Source organism: Microcaecilia unicolor, chromosome 7, assembly GCF_901765095.1.
Source record: "Microcaecilia unicolor chromosome 7, aMicUni1.1, whole genome shotgun sequence".
NCBI classification, from domain to species: domain Eukaryota; kingdom Metazoa; phylum Chordata; class Amphibia; order Gymnophiona; family Siphonopidae; genus Microcaecilia; species Microcaecilia unicolor.
Window position 1 is genome coordinate 217,298,879 of NC_044037.1, and position 18,910 is coordinate 217,317,788.

At 43.8% G+C, this 18,910-nt stretch overlaps 1 protein-coding gene across 4 annotated transcripts in view; it reads left to right on the forward strand.

Moving 5' to 3' along the window:
• The window catches only part of ZNF385B (zinc finger protein 385B), a 451,618-nt gene extending 434,469 nt beyond the window's left edge, over positions 1 to 17,149 (forward strand). For all 4 annotated transcript variants that reach the window (XM_030210445.1, XM_030210446.1, XM_030210447.1 and 1 more), the window contains one exon: positions 15,650 to 17,149. In XM_030210445.1, coding sequence (XP_030066305.1) covers positions 15,650 to 15,859 — 210 coding nt within the window. In that variant the 3' untranslated portion in view covers positions 15,860 to 17,149. The remainder of the gene's footprint in view (positions 1 to 15,649) is intronic.
• Positions 17,150 to 18,910: the final 1,761 nt, after the last annotated feature.

Below are 18,910 nucleotides of genomic sequence, written 5' to 3' on the forward strand. Positions count from 1 at the left end.
TTAGCATTTCTATAGCGCTACAAGGCATACGCAGCGCTGCACAAACATAGAAGAAAGACAGTCCCTGCTCAAAGAGCTTACAATCTAATAGACAAAAAATAAATAAAGTAAGCAAATCAAATCAATTAATGTGAACGGGAAGGAAGAGAGGAGGGTAGGTGGAGGCGAGTGGTTACAAGTGGTTACGAGTCAAAAGCAATGTTAAAGAGGTGGGCTTTCAGTCTAGATTTAAAGGTGGCCAAGGATGGGGCAAGACGTAGGGGCTCAGGAAGTTTATTCCAGGCGTAGGGTGCAGCGAGACAGAAGGCGCGAAGTCTGGAGTTGGCAGTAGTGGAGAAGGGAACAGATAAGAAGGATTTATCCATGGAGCGGAGTGCACGGGAAGGGGTGTAGGGAAGGACGAGTGTGGAGAGATACTGGGGAGCAGCAGAGTGAATACATTTATAGGTTAGTAGAAGAAGTTTGAACAGGATGCGAAAACAGATAGGGAGCCAGTGAAGGGTCTTGAGGAGAGGGGTAGTATGAGTAAAGCGACCCTGGCGGAAGATGAGACGGGCAGCAGAGTTTTGAACCGACTGGAGAGGTGACTAAGTGGGAGGCCAGCAAGAAGCAGATTGCAGTAGTCTAAACGAGAGGTGACAAGGGTGTGGATGAGGGTTTTGGTAGAGTGCTCGGAAAGAAAGGGGCGGATTTTACGGATGTTGTAAAGAAAGAAACGACAGGTCTTGGCGGTCTGCTGGATATGAGCAGAGAAGGAGAGAGAAGAGTCAAAGATGACCCCAAGGTTTCGAGCTGAGGAGACAGTTTTGCCTGCTCTCCCGCCTTCTCCTTCCAGCGGGGCAGTTTCGGGGGGGGGGGGGGGGGGGGTCAGAAATGCGGTCCCCGTTGCCCCAGGAGAGTTTTTTCCCCAGAATTCACGAATTCTTTTTTTTTTTAAATATTTTTTTAAAATATGCTTTTAATGCACCAGGCATTTCTTTTGAAGCGGGCCCTTCCTTTTCTATCCTCGGGGATTTCTTAAGATCCCTTGTCCCTTCACGGATCCCAAAACGAGGTGGGGGGACCTCTGGGGAATGATGGGGCTGCTGGTAAGAGAAGACGGACCTCTCTTGGGTCTCAGGAAGGATTCTTATATTTGGGATCTGCGGCTCCGTCTGCAGTGGCCCCCTCTGAGGGGTCCTGGAGACAGACAGGAGGGGGGAAGACTTGAACGGCATGGATATTTCTCGGGACCAGGCAGATTTCATTTCTCAGGCTTTGGAAGTTTTGAATATTGAGGATCCAGGCATGGCGGGGGGTGCAGCCTGTGAATCCTAAAATGGCCAGCACTAGACGCCCGACTAAGGCCTTTGCGGTTCATGAAGCCATTGATGAGCTGATTTTGGCTCAGTGTTCTGAGGGTATCTAAAGCCATGTCTCGCCTTTATCTAGTCAACTCAGAACGATTGGAACAGTTCGCTCCTCCGAAGGTGGATGCCTTGGTGATGGCGGTCACTAAAAAGACTACTCTCCCTGTTGAGGGTGAAGTAGCACTTAAGGACATGCAAGACAGGCGTCTGGAAGCATCTTTAAAGGGGTCCTTTGAGGTGGCTTCATTGACACTGCAGGCTTCCATTTGTAGTTCTTATGCGGCTAGAGCTTGTCTCAGCTGGCTCCGTTCGGGTCAGGAGTCTCTTCAGGGTCAAGAGAATACCGGGACTCCGGACTTCCTGCACATGGAGGTTGGGCTAGCTTATTTAGCAGACGCCCTTTATGACCTTGTCCGTTCTTTGGCCAAGATGATGGCTTTGGCTGTCTCATCATGGAGGATGTTACGGCTGCGTCATTGGTCAGCGGATATGGCATCCAAACAGCGACTTATTCAGTTACCCTTTCGGGGTAAACTGTTATTTGGAGGAGACTTGGAAAAAATTGTTAAGGATTTGGGGGAGTCCAAATCCCAGCGTCTCCCGGAAGATAATCCCAGGTTAGCTTCACGACAGGGAGTGTCTAAATCCCATTTTCGAGATACGCGCCAGTTTCGCCCAGCTAAAACTTCTGGCTCCTTTCAACATTTCCATTTTCAGCAAAGGGAGCCACCAGGTGACAGGGAACTGCTCCTCGCACCTCGCAATGATGGGGCGCTGACCCATTCTGGACAGTTGCAAATAGGAGGACGACTTTCGCTGTTTCTTCCAGAGTGGGTCAAGATAACTTCAGACCAGTGGGTGCTGGAACTGGTGCGCGATGGATACTAGCTAGAATTCAGTGCACCCGTCACAGAATTTTTTCTAGAGTCTCATTGCGGGACTCGGGCAAAGAGGGCAGCAGTTCTAGCCACTTTGGAAGAACTGTTAACACTAGGAGCCATTGTGCCAGTCTCGCCTCCCAAGTTGCGCAAAGGCCGATACTCCATTTACTTTGTGGTGCCGAAGAAAGGAGGGACCTTTCATCCAGTGCTGGACTTAAGGGTTGTCAACAAGTTTCTGCGAGTTCGTCACTTTCGCATGGAGACTTTGTGAGCCGTTATTGCAGTAGTTCAACCGGGAGAGTTCTTGACGGCGCTGGACCTCAAAGAGGCTTATTTGCACATTCCGATTTGGCAACCGCATCAAAAATTCTTAAGGTTTGTGGTTCTAGGCCATCATTTTCAGTTTTGAGCTCTTCCCTTTGGCCTAGCCACGGCACCACGAACCTTTTCAAAGGTCATGGTGGTGGTTGCGGCTTTCTTGCGGAAGGACGGAATCCGAGTTCATCCTTATCTCGACGACTGGTTGATTCGGGCTTCCTCTCTGCAGGAGAGTCAGGCAGTCACTGCCAGAGTAATTTTGGTGCTGCAGTCTTTGGGATGGGTCATCAACCTGGACAAGAGTCAGCTATGTCCCTCTCAGAGCTTGGAGTATCTAGGAGTCCCTTTGATACCAAGAAAGGGAAAGTATTTCTTCCCAATGGTCGGAGAGTCAAACTGGTATCTCAGGTGCGCGTCTTGTTGCGCATGCCTTGCCCCCGGATTTGGGACTTTGTTCAAGTTCTCGGGTCGATGGCGGCTACATTGGAGGCGGTGCCGCAGGCAAGAGCTCACATGAGACCTCTACAGTTGTTTCTTCTGACCAGATGGTCACCGACGTCCCTGGACTATCAACATCGACTGCCCTGGACAATTTCAGCCAGGAACAGCATGTGTTGGTGGCTTTCTCCAGCCAAGTTGAGGAGGGGCATGCCCTTAGCCTCCCTGGATTGGATAGTAGTCGTAATGGATGCCAGTCTGACCGGTTGGGGAGCTCATTGTCTCCATCAAGTGGCTCAGGGGACTTGGTCCTCTCTCAAGGAGGCGTGGTCCATAAATCAATTGGAGTTGAGAGCGGTGGTGAACGCATTGGCCGAGTTTTAAGTTCTGCTGCAAGGGAAACCTGTTTGCGTGTTGTCGGACAATTCGACCACAGTGGCTTACATCAATCAACAGGGGGGACTCGAAGCTCATCCCTGGCGATGGAGGCTTCTCGTCTCATGGAATGGGTGGAAGCCCATGTCCCTTGTCTGTCAGCGGCTCACATTGCGGGCCAGTCCAATGTCCAGGCGGATTTCCTCAGCCGGACTCTCTTGGATGCGGCGGAATGGACTCTCTCGGCAGCAGCGTTCAGACTGATTTCTCATCGTTGGGGAACGCCAGTGATGGATCTTATGGCCACAGTTCAGAATGCCAAAGTGCCCAGATTCTTTTCTCGGAAAAGACAACCTGAGTCGGCGGGGATAGATGCCCTTATGCAGCCATGGCCACTGGAGGGAGTTCTCTATGTGTTTCCTCCTTGACCTTTGATAGGAAGAGTTCTTCATCGCATAAGTCGTCATCGAGGCCTCGTGATACTCATGGCTCCAGATTGGGCCCGAAGACCGTTGTACGCGAGTCTAGTTTGCTTGCTGCAAGACACTCCGCTGCGGCTTCCGGTGACTCCAGATCTTCTGTGCCAGGGGCCTGTTCAGATGGAAAATCCCTCCTGCTTTGGTCTTACGGCCTGGCTATTGAAAGGAACCAGTTGAGGAAGAAGGGATTTTCGGAGCCAGTGATTATGACTCTTTTGCGGGCACGGAAGCGGTCCACTTCTTACACTTATGCTTGAGTATGGAAATTATTTTCATCATGGTGCAAGCGGAAAACCGATTCTCCCTTTCTCACTTCTATTCCGGTCATTTTAGAATTCCTGCAGAGCAGTCTGTCTAAAGGCCTCGCATATAACTCTCTGCGAGTGCAAATAGCAGCGATAGCATGCTTTTGGGGTCGAGTAGCAGAATTCTTCTTAGCAGCTCATCCGGATGTGACTCGTTTCTTGCGAGGAGCTCTTCATTTGCGTCCGCCTCTTCGGAGGCTGTGTCCTTCGTGGTGACTAAACCTGGTGCTTCAAGCATTACAGGCATTTCCGTTTGAGCCTCTGCAAAAGGCATCGGATAAGGATCTTACGCGTAAGGCTGTGTTTTTGGTGGCGATTTCCTCGGCTCGCTGCATTTCGGAACTGCAGGCTTTGTCTTGTAGAGATCCTTTTTTGCAGTTCTCGGATTCAGGAGTTTTGATTCGGATGGTTCCTTCTTTTCTTCCAAAGGTAGTTTCAGAGTTCCATCTCAATCAGACTCTGTTTCTCCCTTCGTTTAGGAAGGAGGATTTTCCGGCTCAGTTTGCATCTCTTCGGTTGTTGGATGTACGAAGGGTGTTGTTGCGTTACCTTTGGATCACCAATGAGTTTCGGAGATCGGACCACCTTTTTGTTCTTCTGTCGGGGCCGCAAAAGGGTGAGGCGGCCTCCAAAGCTTTGATAGTGCATTGGATTAAGGAAACAATTGTGTCAGCATATTTGTCACAAGGTAGAGAGCCACCGATGACTATATGGGCTCATTCTACTAGAGTGCAGGCGGCATCCTGGGTGAAGACTTCTTCTTTTCATGTAGATGAAATTTGTCGAGCAGCTACTTGGGTATCTCGCCAACCTTTTGTGAAACATTACCAATTGGATGTCGCCTCTGCGGAGGATGCGCGGTTCAGGGCTCAGGTCTTAGTGAGGGGGATGTCGGCTTCCCGCCCTTCTTTGGGTAGGCTTTGATACATCCCACCAGTTACTGGATTCATCTGCTGCTTGTGACAAGAAAGGTAAAATTAAGTCTTATCTGATAATTTTCTTTCCTTTAGCAACAGCAGATGAATCCAGGATCCCTCCCAGTAGCCGACTATTTTTTGGATGCTGCTCTGGTTTTTTCTTCTTAGGCAGATTCAGACAAATTAAAAAAAAAAATCCACAGTTTGGAGGAAGAATTTCTGCTTCGGCAGACATTGTTGCAACTGCATTTTATGGTTGCAGTTTTTATGGTTGGTTCTCTTTTATTATAGTGAGAATGGGAGTTCCATTAAAATTATTGTGTTGATTGGCCTAGTTCTACTGCTTTTGAAAGATATATACTAACGGATAAAGGGGCTGTTATCTCTATCTCCACCTGCTGGTAGATGGACACAACCTACCAGTTACTGGATTCATCTGCTGTTGCTAAAGGAAAGAAAATTATCAGGTAAGACCTAATTTTACCATATCCTTACCTTGGTACGTTATCCTGCTTACAATCGAACGAGAAAAATGCCCAAGTTCCGACCTAAATCGGGAGATGGACGTTTATCTCACAAAAACGAATAACGTGGTATAATCGAAAGCCGAACTTGGACGTTTTCAACTGCACTCCATCGCGGAAGCATACAAAGTTGACGGGGGCGTGTCGGAGGCGTGGTGAAGGCGGGACTGGGGCATGATTATCACCCGAACAGAGATGGGCGCCTTTCGCCGATAATGGAAAAAAAGTATGCGTTTATAGCTAGAATTTAGGGCACTGTCAGGTTCTCAGGTTCAGAGCCCGCGGGGCCGGGCTCTGGAGCAAACGTGAGCCCTTGGGCTGCTGACGAGGAGCGACAGCAGCAGGCAAAACCCACCAACCAACACTGGGTAAGCACACCGGCAGGGACTGCAGGCACTGCCCAGCGAACCGGAACACATGGACTGGAATCCCCCGGACTGGAGGACACAGGACTGGAACACACACCGGACCGGAACACACTGGCCTGGAGCACACCAGACTGGAACACCCTGGACTGGTCCCCCAGACTGGAGGACACAGGACCGGAACACGGGACTGGAGCACACTGGACTGGTCCGACAGCTTCACCTGTACTTAGCTACTAAGCCCCCCAAGAGTTGAGCTCCTGGGTTCGAGTAGCCGACAGGACTTACTGGATACCGGATGACATAGGGACCAGGACTGGAAACAGAAGTGCTCCTAACCCTAAACTGATCTACGTGCTCCCAAACCCTAAACCAGCAGGAGTGTTCCTAACCGTAAACTGACAAAAGGACTTCCTAAGCCCTATACTAAACAGGAGCTCCTAATCCCTGCTCAAGAAAGGGACTTCCTAAGCCCTAAACTAACAGAGCAGGGAACTAAACACAAAGCTAATACAGGTGCTACTAAGCACCAAGCTACAAGCAGAGCTTTACACTAATAAGCTAAACACAGAACTAACCAGCTACCTAAGCACTGCTCTAGCAAGCTAGATACAACTAACAAGGTGCTTCCTAAGCACTACTCTGGTAAGCAACCAGAAGAGCTCCTAGCACTAAAAGGGAAGACAGGGGAGCCACAAGGAAAAAGCAGTGAAGCTAACACATAAGCCAAAAGTGATTCTAAATCACCAAACACCAACAGCAAAGACTGCAATGCTCCCAATAGCACAAACACCAGAAGTACTTCTAACAGCAAACTCTGCAGTATTCCTAACAACACCAAACCCAGGAGTACTTCTAATAGCAACAGAGCTTCCAAAGCCCTACACATAGCAATGCTTCCAAAACCAAGAGGGAAAAGCAGGGGAACCAAAGGGAAAAGCAGGAAAGCTAAACACATAGACACCAGTGCACACTGCACTAACACTAACCTGGACCTTAGCAAAAGCAAGCAGGGAAACTAGACACAACGTCAGAAGTGCACACTGCACCACCCTACCTAAAGCAAACACCACTGTTGCAAAGGCCCTGAAGGAAACAACACCACTTCCTTATCAAGGCCCTCCCTGATGATGTCACACTCCCTAGACCTAGGCAAAAGCACACTGACCCAGAGAGGCCCAACCCACACCAATGCAAAACCGTGAAACACTTGAAGCCAGTACACCCAAAGAGTGTTAGAGCAACTCAGACTACACCCACAGCTGCATTGAAGAGAAACAATTAGAGCCCTGCTGCTGGAAGCTGCCAGCACAGAGAGACAGAGCCAGCTCAGAAAGGACAGAGAAAGAAACAGAAGCCAGCTAAGAAGCTGACTCCCAGGAAAGAGGTAAGTTTGAGAGGGGTTCAGACCCCAATCATAACAGGCACTTTTCCTGGACCCTGTTTTTTCATGAATAAGGCCCCAAAAAAGTGCCCTAAATGACCAGATTACCACCGGAGGGAATCGGGGATGACCTCCCCTGACTCCCCCAGTGGTCACTAACCCCCTCCCACCACAAAAAATGATGTTTCACAAATTTTTATTTTCAACCTCAAATGTCATACCCACCTCCCTGGCAGCAGTATGCAGGTCCCTGGAGCAGTTGTTAGGGGGTGCAGTGGACTTCAGGCAGGTGGACCCAGGCCCATCCCCCCCCCTACCTGTTACAATTGTGCTGCTTAATGCTTAGTCGTCCAACCCCCCCCCCCAAACCCACTGTACCCACATGTAGGTGCCCCCCTTCACCCCTTAGGGCTATAGTAATGGTGTAGACTTGTGGGCAGTGGGATTTGAGGGGGATTTGGGGGGCTCAACACACAAGGGAAGGGTGCTATGCACCTGGGAGCTCTTTTACCTTTTTTTTTTTTTTTGTAAAAGTGCCTCCTAGGGTGCCCGGTTGGTGTCCTGGCATGTGAGGGGGACCAGTGCACTACGAATCCTGGCCCCTCCCACGAACAAATGCCTTGGATTTATTCGTTTTTGAGCTAGGCGCTTTCATTTTCCATTATCGCTGAAAAACAAAAACGCCCAGCTCACAAATTGTCGAATAAAACATGGACGTCTATTTTTTGCGAAAATACGGTTCGGTCCGCCCCTTCACAGACCCGTTCTCGGAGATAAACGCCCATGGAGATAGACGTTTTCGTTCGATTATGCCCCTCCATGGGATCTGAAGCACCAATTTCAGTGGAAGAATCAGTGTCTACAAATATTTCACTGAATTGGGATGTATTTTCAAAACCAGGACTTGCCAAAACATCTTCCTGGGTAACTTGACAAGTCTGTAACAATAGTCTGAAAACCAGAGTAGCTAGACAAGTCATTTTCACCCTCCATAGCCTCTAGTACAAACCAGAGATGCCAAGGGTGAACTGCCTCAAAGAGTGAGATTTATGGACAATGCATCTGAGCTATAAATTTACAAAGTTTTACATGTGAAAAATGAATTTTTAGGTTTATTTATCCCTTACTAAAGTGTATGGACCAGCCACCTCCTAATAGGTGGAATAAATAAACCAAGGCTACATCCAGAATGAGAAATGTGATTGTTTATTTGTACTCATCATCACAATACCTAGGAATAAATAAAATTTAGATCCTGAACCAAAGCTCATAGCTGTAATAATAACAGACAAAAAAAAAGCTTCACAAATGGAAGAAACAAAATAAAATATTTTGCTTTCATTGGTGCTTCTGAATGGATAAAGCAGAGTGGAAGCACTATTAGGATGGTTTTCAAAATCAAATCAATTCTTGTACACTGCTAATATCTCCTTTTCAGGGTTCAGTGCGGTTTACATTCTAAGTGAGACAAAAGCCGATAATGTTAGTGTGAGGTATGAGAAGAATTAGAGACCATTGGTGTAATGCATGAGACCAAAAACATTATAGGATAGGATAATGGATGATACTAGGATGTAGACGTTAATGGATTGTTATGAAGCAATTTGCCCAGGAAATTTAATAGCTGGGTAAATTCCCTCCACTTATTATATACACAGGTAAATATCTATTAGTGGAATTCTCCCCTCCAGCCAGATTTTCAAAGGAAACTTTATTTATATGAGACTGTCTCCACCAGTGACAAAGAAACGTACACAAGTGCATGCACTTTCTAGCTCTTCCCTAGTGCTGTCCTGCTTGCTCATGTGCTCATTAAGACATTGCCTCTATCCCAAGATCTGCCCACCATCATGTACAGTTCTTGAATTTGCTGCCAATTTGTTTTCCTCAGCCTGCAGCAGACACTTTCCCTTATTATTCTTAAATTTTTACTCCTTTTCAACAATCCCCCTTGCCAGAATACTCATTGCTTCCACAGCTCTCTCCAAAGCCCTATGTGGGGCTTAGCCTCCACCTCCACCCCTGCTCCAGCACTTGCAGCTCAGCCTGTAACAAAGCAGCCTTCCCAATAACTGGATCTTACCAAAATCTCAGCACTAAAAGGGGGAAGCATCAGAGAGCTATAGAGGACTAAGCTCTGAAAAATATCCAGATATTATTATTTAGTCATTCTTCTGGGCTAGAGACAGGTAATGTACAAATTTGTAACATCCAGAAAAAAAAAATCTAGATAGTTAACAATCCTAGGCTCCTGAGTCCTCTGTACATCTGGCGAGGCCTCTCCTAAACGTTTAGGCCCTAGGCACATGTTTAGTTTGTCTATGTCTTAATCCAGCTCTGGTCAAGAGAGTTAAAAGAAGACAAAGGAAAGGTGAAGCTAAGATTGGGACCAACACAATTAGAAAAATTAAACAGGGAGTAACTTAATTAGAAAAATGAAATGGCCAGACAACGGGATCCAAGATGGCCGCACTCCATTAAGACGCTGCAGGTCGGGATCTTACCTCTGAAATAATGCCTAAACGTCGAGGGAGAGTAGCGGCTAGAGCTTCCCTGCTACCCCCTCCATTGCCTGGTACTATTGACCGATTCTTTAGACCGCCGGGTCTTGCCTCTCTAAGCGGGATGTCGCCAGCTGGGAATGCCGTTGAACTGGAGACTTCGGCTTCCCTTGGCCTCGATGTCACATTAAGCCCCGCTACGCGTTCACCACCTCCCCAGCCGATTTGCGCGAGTTCTTTCCTCCTTGAATCGACAGGGTCTACCCCGGAAGGTACAGAGGGCCCTGTAGAGCGTCGATTGGAAGCACAGTTAACAACGGAGAAGGGAACGGAGGGCATTTTGCCCAATGTGACGCCGCGGAGTGAGGGGAGAGGAGCTGAGGAACAGAGTCGGATTCCTGAGCTGACTTCCACAAGGTTTGAAATTCCTAAAGCGTTAGTAGAAAAACCAAAGGAAGTGACATTAGATACTTTATGGGATTTGGTGTCTAACTTGGGACAAATTTTTCTTAAGCAAAATAAAGAGACGTTACCAAGATTAAAATCTTTGGAGACTGATTTTCAAAAAAAAGAAGAGGAGTTTAAAGATTTGGAAGACAAATTTGGAAAATTAGAGGAAAAAGTTGATAAAAAAAATTTCGAATTTTGAAGTAATTCAACCTACGATAATAAAAGATTTGACCAGTCTTAGGATGAAGACTGAAGTGTTTGATAACTATACTAAAAGTCATAATTTAAGATTTGTCAACTTTCCCAGAGTACAAAATGTAACTCCTCAGGAAATGTTAAAACGCTATTTGCGTGACATCTTGGACATTCCTGAACAGAATCTTCCACCCTTTACCTTGGTCTATTATATCCCTGGGAAAGACCTGAATCGGATACCTGAAAAACCAATAGACATTTCTCTTTTGCTTGAAACTACTGACTCTGAACTTGCCTCAGCCGCCTCTTTGGTGGCGACTGTGGCATTATTGCCAGATAAGAATTGGATATTCCGCATGTTTTTCCGTAATAAAGAAAAGCCTTTTTTAGGGCTTAAAATTCTCCTATTTCCAGATGTCTCTAAGGACACTAGACGACGGAGGAAACAATTCTTACTCCTAAAGCCTGAAGTTTTGCACTTGGCGGGTACCTTTTTTTTAAGATACCCTTGCAAGTGCATAATAAGGCTTGGGGGGAAAAATATGTATTTATGGAACCTGCTCATGTATCTGCACTTATAGCCTCAGCAAAATTGGATAAACGATAAAGAAATTAGGCAACCCCACTTAATGTAATGCGATATCCAGTTATATTTTCTTTTTCTGTTGTTTGTTTCCAGTATTTTTCCTACATTTTGGATTCCTGATTTATGGACTTGAGTGTCAGTTTCTTATGAAGAGTGAATTATTTTACTTTTCTTCATTAAGTTTTTCTGAGAAAGATTTATGCACATGTATGATACTTCCTAAACAAGATGTTTCTTGTAATAATTTGAATAATTGAATAAATAAATAAATATAAAAAAAAAATAATAATAGAGGGGGCGTGTCTCAAGATGGCGGCATGCTGAAAGCTGCTTCGGGAGTTCTCTCACAGTTTGTCGGAATTTTCCTATTCCCCGTTACAAGATGCCTCATACAAAACGTAAGGGGATAGTCAGGGTGTTTTCCTCGACCTCTGGGACATCTTCCCCGGTACAGCAAACGATGAAGAGGTACACCACGAAGCCACCTACCTTAATAACCGAGAGGGGCCCCGCTGTCTCCGATGGTGAAGACTCCATTGAAAACTTGGGGCTAGAAATTTCACTCTCCCCTCCGGATTATCATCCGCCGCCGATCCCTGAAGGCCTTCCCTCCCGGCGCGACCAGCCCGACCCGGAAGTGGTTGTGGGTGAGGAAACGAATCGAGGAACCGGAGAGATTGAGCCTGAGGGAGATCCGACACCGAAAGAAGTGCGGGCAGAGCGTAAGGCTCCAACACAAACAACAGCGGCAGCTACTCTGGAGAGCATTTGGGAAGCTCTCCAGAGAGTGGACACGACGGTTGCCAACTCGGCAAAAGAGATAAAAGATTTAGTGAGTACGGTGGAACTGTTATCATTATCATTCAATACTACTAAGCAAGAAACTAGTGAACAAATGGCCGTTCTTAAACAGGAAGTTATTAAAATAAATGATGTTACAGCCTCAATAATTAAAGATAACTCTGCTACTCAGCGTAGGCTGGAAATGATAGAAAACTATAACAGGAGGCTAAATCTAAGACTCTTGAATTTTCCGATGGAATTTGGAATTAATCCTTCTGAAGCTTTCAAAATATACCTCCAAGAGGTCTTAAACTTTTCCCCAGAAACTATTCCACCACTGAATAAAGTGTATTATATTCCTATTAAAAAGTCCTCTGAAATTTCTCTTCAAGCAACTTCGGATGAAAAACAAGAGCAAACTTTGAATGTTTCTGACTTACTCGAGACAACTTTAAATATTAATTCTGAAAGAACGACATTAATTGCTTCATTTGTTTTTCAGCAAGACTTAGATGCGGTAATGCGAATCTACTTTAAAAAAAATGCAAACTCTGTTCAGGGGTAAAAAAGTCTGGATTTATCCAGATATTACAAAGCAGACTCAAGAAAGGAGGAAATTATTTTTAGGAATGGGATCAGAAGCTATATCACTAGGGGCCTCCTTCTACCTTAATTACCCCTGTAAATGTGTTGTTAAATATATGGGGTTAAAATATAATTTTTATCAGCCTGAACAGTTGAAGGCATTTATAACTATGAAGAAAGTTGGTTAATCTTTGGTCCAGTGATAATAATAAATGAATATAGGGTAGGCTGCATGCTAAGCATATTTCTTGAAACTCCTTTTTCTTTTTATTAATTTTAGTCTTCTATAATTTGTAGACTAACCCCCATCAGTTGTGGTCTGAAGAAGAGTAACATTTTTCCTTTATACTTAAAATCTCTTTCCCATACGGGAAATGAAGCTTATTAATATTATTTCATGTCTGTATTTCCGGTTCAGATGTAACAGTTTTGTTTATTTTGAATTAAAATCAATAAAGAAATTTAAAATAATAAAAAAAAAATAATAATAATAAATGGCCAGACAACAAAGGATAAAGTAGCGTGGTAGTTGTGTTAGTCTACCCTAAAGGTTAATAAATGAAATTTAAAAATGGAAAATAACGTAATAACTTTTTAACAATACATTTTTTGACTAGCTTTTGGAGGCCAAAACCTCCTTCCTCAGGTTAGCAGTATACCATAACTTGTAATATAGTGATTGGAATATGTCAATTTTTGAAATTTACATCTGCTTTATTTTTTGCTAGTACGGGGATAGGAGGCATGTGTCACTGTTTCTTCTTCTCTGGTTGTTGCATTGGATGTAGAGTCCAGCTTCTTGGTGGTTCAGTTTCATTTTTGTCTATATATTTCTATTTTTAGTTTGTGATTGCTTATACTTGGTGAAGGTCTATCTGTGTTCTGTGTGTGTGAAAACGATCACGTCTTCTGATAGCACTGAATGTCTCTTTTGGATTGATCAGTACTAATCTGGCTTGTTTAGTTATCTAGTAGGTATATTGAAGGGCTCTTTTACTAAGCCACAATAAAAAGTGGCCTGCGCTAGTTTTAGCATGTGAAATTGGCATGCACTGGGCCACTTTTTACTGTGGTGGCCTCGAGCCCCATTAACCCACCCTCCCAAATAAATTTCCCTGGTGGCCCAATGGGCAACCCTATTTCCACCTGCCCTGGTGGACTAGTGTCCCCCAAACACCCCCTATAACTTTAGAAAAGAGGAGGGAGTACCTTTCCCTCCTCCTGGGGTGTTGTCTTCAAAATGGTGGTGTCCTGCCCAGTGCATTCTGGGATGCACTGGGCGGGGGCATCAATACCATATAAGGGAGTTTTTCCTTTATATGATATTGAAGCCCTTCTCTGCTTCTAAAGGTACGGGGGGTTGGGCACTAGACTACCAGGGTGGGTGGGGGTAGGGTTGCCAACTGGGCCACCAGGGAAAGATTTTTGGTGTTGGGGAGGTTAGGGGGCTGGAGGTCGCCACCTATGTCAGGGGGGATCAGGGGGTTGGGAGGGTAGCCCACTGGGCCACCAGGGTAACTTGTCTGGGAGGGTTAAGGGCCAGCCAATTGCATGCAGGTCCAGACTTATTTTTTTGACAGTCCAGACATGTCAAAAAACTTCTGATGGAGGATTATGCCTTGGGCGCATTCCCAGTCACATATAAATTTGCATGCTGTTAGTTTTGATCATCGGGGCTTTAATTTCCCATGCTGTTCTGGCACTAATTTTTCAGCGCTGTTCTGAACAGCACGGGGAATTTGATCATCAGCCTGTCAGTATGCTGTATTCCTGACTTTTCCTAGAGTGACCTAACATGATAAAAGCAATAATGAGGCTCACAGAAAAGAATGTATGACAGTTAATGCATTCTGCAGGTTGCAACACAGCAGGCTTGAAATGCCTCATTAAACACCCATTTTTCCCCTATTCAGCCTCCTGTGTCTGTTCCAGCTTTGAATAGCAGATATTTTCATTCTGTAGCCTTATTTGCATCAACCTTCTTTGTAGCTGCAAAATGTGTACAGCAGCCCCTTTACTGTTTAACTTTCTAGATCAAGAATAGAACAAGATTCCGCAATGAAATCTTTCAAAATCTAAGATGCAATGATACATTTAAAAGTTATTGTAAAATCCATCATTGTATGGTTTGGTCACCAATAATAATAAAATTACATATCTTACATTTATATCAAATATTAAAGAAGTTGTTGCTGAAAAGTGGTAGCAGTTTTCCAGTACAAAGATCCTGATAACCTCATGGCTTGTACTATTTGCAGAGAAACTTTGGAACGGCTGTATACTGAGCATTCATGGTTTGCATCCTTTATTGTAAAATGGGCCAGATGTTTCAAGCAGTTTCTCCCGTTTTTGCCTGTGGGAACGATACTCCTGTCTTTGCTCCAGGGTTTACAAATTAGATATTTGCTTCCTGTCGGAAGAGTAGACAAAGAACCCTGTTGCTAATGTATGATGAGAATTAAAAGAAGAATGGTTTGGGTGGATGGATCTTGTCATTTGTGTATGTATGTTTCAATGGTTATATGTTTTTATAGATTTTATTTTGAGTGTGATTTTGGACACCATATTGAATGGGGTTGGTTCCTGGGTTTTGTAGTTTATAAGCTTTTTAAATAAATGAATATGAAAATAAGAAATCAAGAAAAGATGTTATGTGTTCAGACATATAGTATTGAAAGACTTAATTAAAAATAGAACTTTTTAGATTTCTGCTTAATGGGGCAAGATTTTAATTACTCAAATACATGCATGCCATACTCTTCCTTGTTAATATGTGACCTGCTGAATTAAAAGGTACCAAAAGTTGGGTCACAAATAACAGAGATAAAAGGATGGAGGGGTAAATCTGGACAATTATCACCTTTGAAAGTTTTGCATACTATATGGTCAAAATTTTATTCATAACTTTGTATGAATTACAGAAATATACATATTTTAAGTTTGCTATTTTCAAATGCATTTTTCTGAAAAACATAGTTTTTTATTGATAAATGTTTCTCATTTGTTAAAGATGTACTTAGTCCATACTGAGGCAGAAATTTGCAGGATTATGCAGTTGATATCCCTCTATCTTGTGGTATAAATAAGTCACATACCCAGTTTTGGTACTTTTCGCTTAGTGGGTCGCATATTCTTCTGTAATTTTCTCATTGTAGTATTTAATTTTTAAAGAAATACATTTTAAAATATATTTCTCTTCTCTGTTTTTTTCCAGGCAAAACTAGCATTCCAAAAAGACATATTAAAACCTTTGGCTCCTACTTTCCTCTCATCTCCCCTGGCTGCAGCTGTATCTTCAACCTTTTCCTTTCCCCCACGTCCTACCTCTCTGTTTCAAGCACCAACAATACCACCTGCACTTTTAAGGCCAGGACATGGTCCAATTCGAGCTACTCCTGCACCAATCCTCTTTGCACCTTATTAATTTTTATAAATGACATTATAATAGGCCAGTAATAGTGAGACAGGAGCAGACAGGATTTCCATATTTATTTTCAATCTTAGCACTACTTAAAAAGGCCATGTAGTATGGTACCCTGGAATCTGTGCAGCTCACATTTCTTATGAGCCTACACAAACTGGGCTTATTTTTAAAGGCGTTTCTCCCATTTTGTGCCTTTGGGTGAACTATTTTGATTTTACAAATTAGCCCCACAGTTTTGATGTTGTTATTCTTTTTAAATCCATCTCACAAAGGGTTGATGATGATTAGCTGTAAAATAAATTTGAAATGTTGAAACACTTTGCTCCATCCAGGTTACATGCTACTGATTCTTTGAAGGATATAATCCATTTTTGGAAGAAGAAGCATGTTTATTCTTTCCTGACAAGACTTGAAAACTAGGGTCTTCCTCACACTTTGATGTACATATGTTTTTGGAATCCAGCTGGGTATTTTCTAATGTGGAAATGACTGATTAATAAATGTTTAATTGTGAATAAGATCAATTAATGAACCATGTAATTTATTTTTAACTGTGTATCTTGTTGACAGGGATTATGTAATACTGTTTTAGGCCGAAGTACTGTTGTATCTTGTGTAGTCTTAGCAGAGTTGTTCTGTCTTTAATTTAAATATTTTAGTTGCTGTGTTAATGTTCAAAAAAGGTATAGTTTTTAATCTTTCTCTTTATATGTTTAAATCAATTTATTTCTGTTATTTTCATATGTTGTTTAGATTTTTAAAAATTAGAAAAGCCATATAAGATATAGTTGTGATTATTAGTTTTATTTTCTGATTTTAATTTATTTTGTAGTTTCTTTACTGGTTCAACTAGCTTAAGTTGTTAAAAACAATGTAAAGAAAAAGGACTTTGTGCTTCATTAATTTCCACAATATTGTATGTTAGGTCTTGCACATGCTGCAAGATATATTTATATGTTAAAAAAATACTTTCTTCATTTCCAACCTGTTTTCATTTGTAATGATGCTGCATTATTTTGTGGCTACCCCAATGCAATAATGTACATAAAATATTTATAATATATTAGCTATATTTTATGTTTATTGAACACACTGCAATACTGCTAATCTTTTCTCTAAGGTGATATGAATATACAGCACAGAGACATATATAGTGATAGTGAGAAGAGAAGGAAGAAGGTATAATAAATGAACAAAACTTTACCATGAGCACATTTTCTTTTGAACATCTTTATTTGCAGTCGTTCATTGGTCATATGTTTGTGTATTTTTTTAAATGTACCTTTTTAATAAAAGTGTTATGGAAAGATACGAAGACTGGACTGTTTTGGTTAGGACACGGGCATCTCTCCATATTCACCTTCCATCACAAACAGCTGGAGGTGTCCATTCTAATTCATGCTAGAAGGAAAGGTAGTCTGCAGAGCTGATGTTGTTTCAAAAATGAGCTCCCCCCTGGTTTTAAAGATATGAGTTACCATTAACAAAGGATAAGCAGATGACATTTTTATTGTTATCTTTAGAGAGAAAATGCAGCAGATGGTAACGCAGTAGTTGCTGCACTATCACGTGTCTGTTCTCATATACTGAAGAGAACATATATTTATTTATTTAGATTTTGCTCACACCTTTTTCAGTAGTAGTTCAAGGTGAGTTACATTCAGGTACACTGGGTATTTCTCTGTCCCTGAAGGGCTCATAATCTAATTTTGTACCTAAAGCAACGGAGGGTTAAGTGACTTGCCCAAGGAGCGGTGGGGGGGGGGGGGGGATTTGAACTGGCCACCTCTGGATGTCAAGAGGGGTGCTCTAACTACTAGGCCACTCCTCCACACTTATTTTGTATTTTTGTTTTGACTGATACTGTACATCTCCCAAGGGTTTGGGATGGCATGATTATGAAATAGAAAGCAATCTAATGGATATAGTAAATTGACTGCAGTTCTCACATTTCCTGTGTGTACTGATTTTCAGGTTCACACTTCAGTACTTCTGTATAGTGTTTAAGCATTTCTGTTTGCTAACACAGATGAGGTTTTCCAGTTAGAGAAGCTCTGGTGACTAATATACTGCTGTACTAGATAACCTTTCAGCTTCCGTTATTCAAGCTTTCCACATGGTAAGTTTGAAGGGGCTGATATTCAAAGCAGGGGCATAGCTGCTATGGGGCCATGGGGGGCCAGGGCCCCCGTAGATTTAGCCCTGGTCCCCCCTGCCAATGACCCTCTCAACCCCCCCTCCCACCGTCAACCCGCCGTCGCCATCTGCTACCTTTGCTGGCGGGGGACCCCAACCCCTGCCAGCCGAAATCTTCTTGCTTTGTTTGGTTTCTGAGTCTGTCTGACATCCTGCACATTGTACGTGTAGGATGTCAGACAGACTAAGAAACCAAACGAAGCAAGAAGACTTCGGCTGGCGGGGGTTGGGGTCCCCCGCCAGCAAAGGTAGGCGACGTCACGGCGACGGTGGCCACAGTTCTTGGAAGTGGTTCTGGCGGCAGCGGGGGGTGTCGGCAATGGCGGTGGGGGGGGGGTCGGCGGTGCAGGGGGGGGGCTAAAATGTGCCCCTCACCTCGGCTCTGGACCCCCCCTAACGGCGAAGTCCAGATACGCCCCTGATTCAAAGGCACTTATCTAGTTAGTAGTTGTTGCCAACTGGATAAGTGCCAGTAAGAGGGATATTCTGTGGCACGAACTGGATAATGCTGCTGAATATTTCCTCAGACTACCTTGGCACTATGCATGGGTAGAAATAGAGGTTATCTGGTTAGAGGCCATAAATAGTAGCACATCTAGGTTGGCTCTAAGGCCAGTTATTTGACACTGGCTGCTATCTGGGAACCAGCACTGAGAGGCAGATGCTCGAAAGTCGCCATTAAATACTGCATGCGTTGATAGCCATGGTTGAACTTACCAATTTTGAAACAGCAACTGATGTTCAAAGGAAATTGTATGGAAATGCGATGTGTGGAAATTCTGCAAGCGACTCGTAGGGAAAGCGCCTAGCGCATGCGCAGAACAGTCTCTCAATAAGCATCGAAGTCTGCGCATG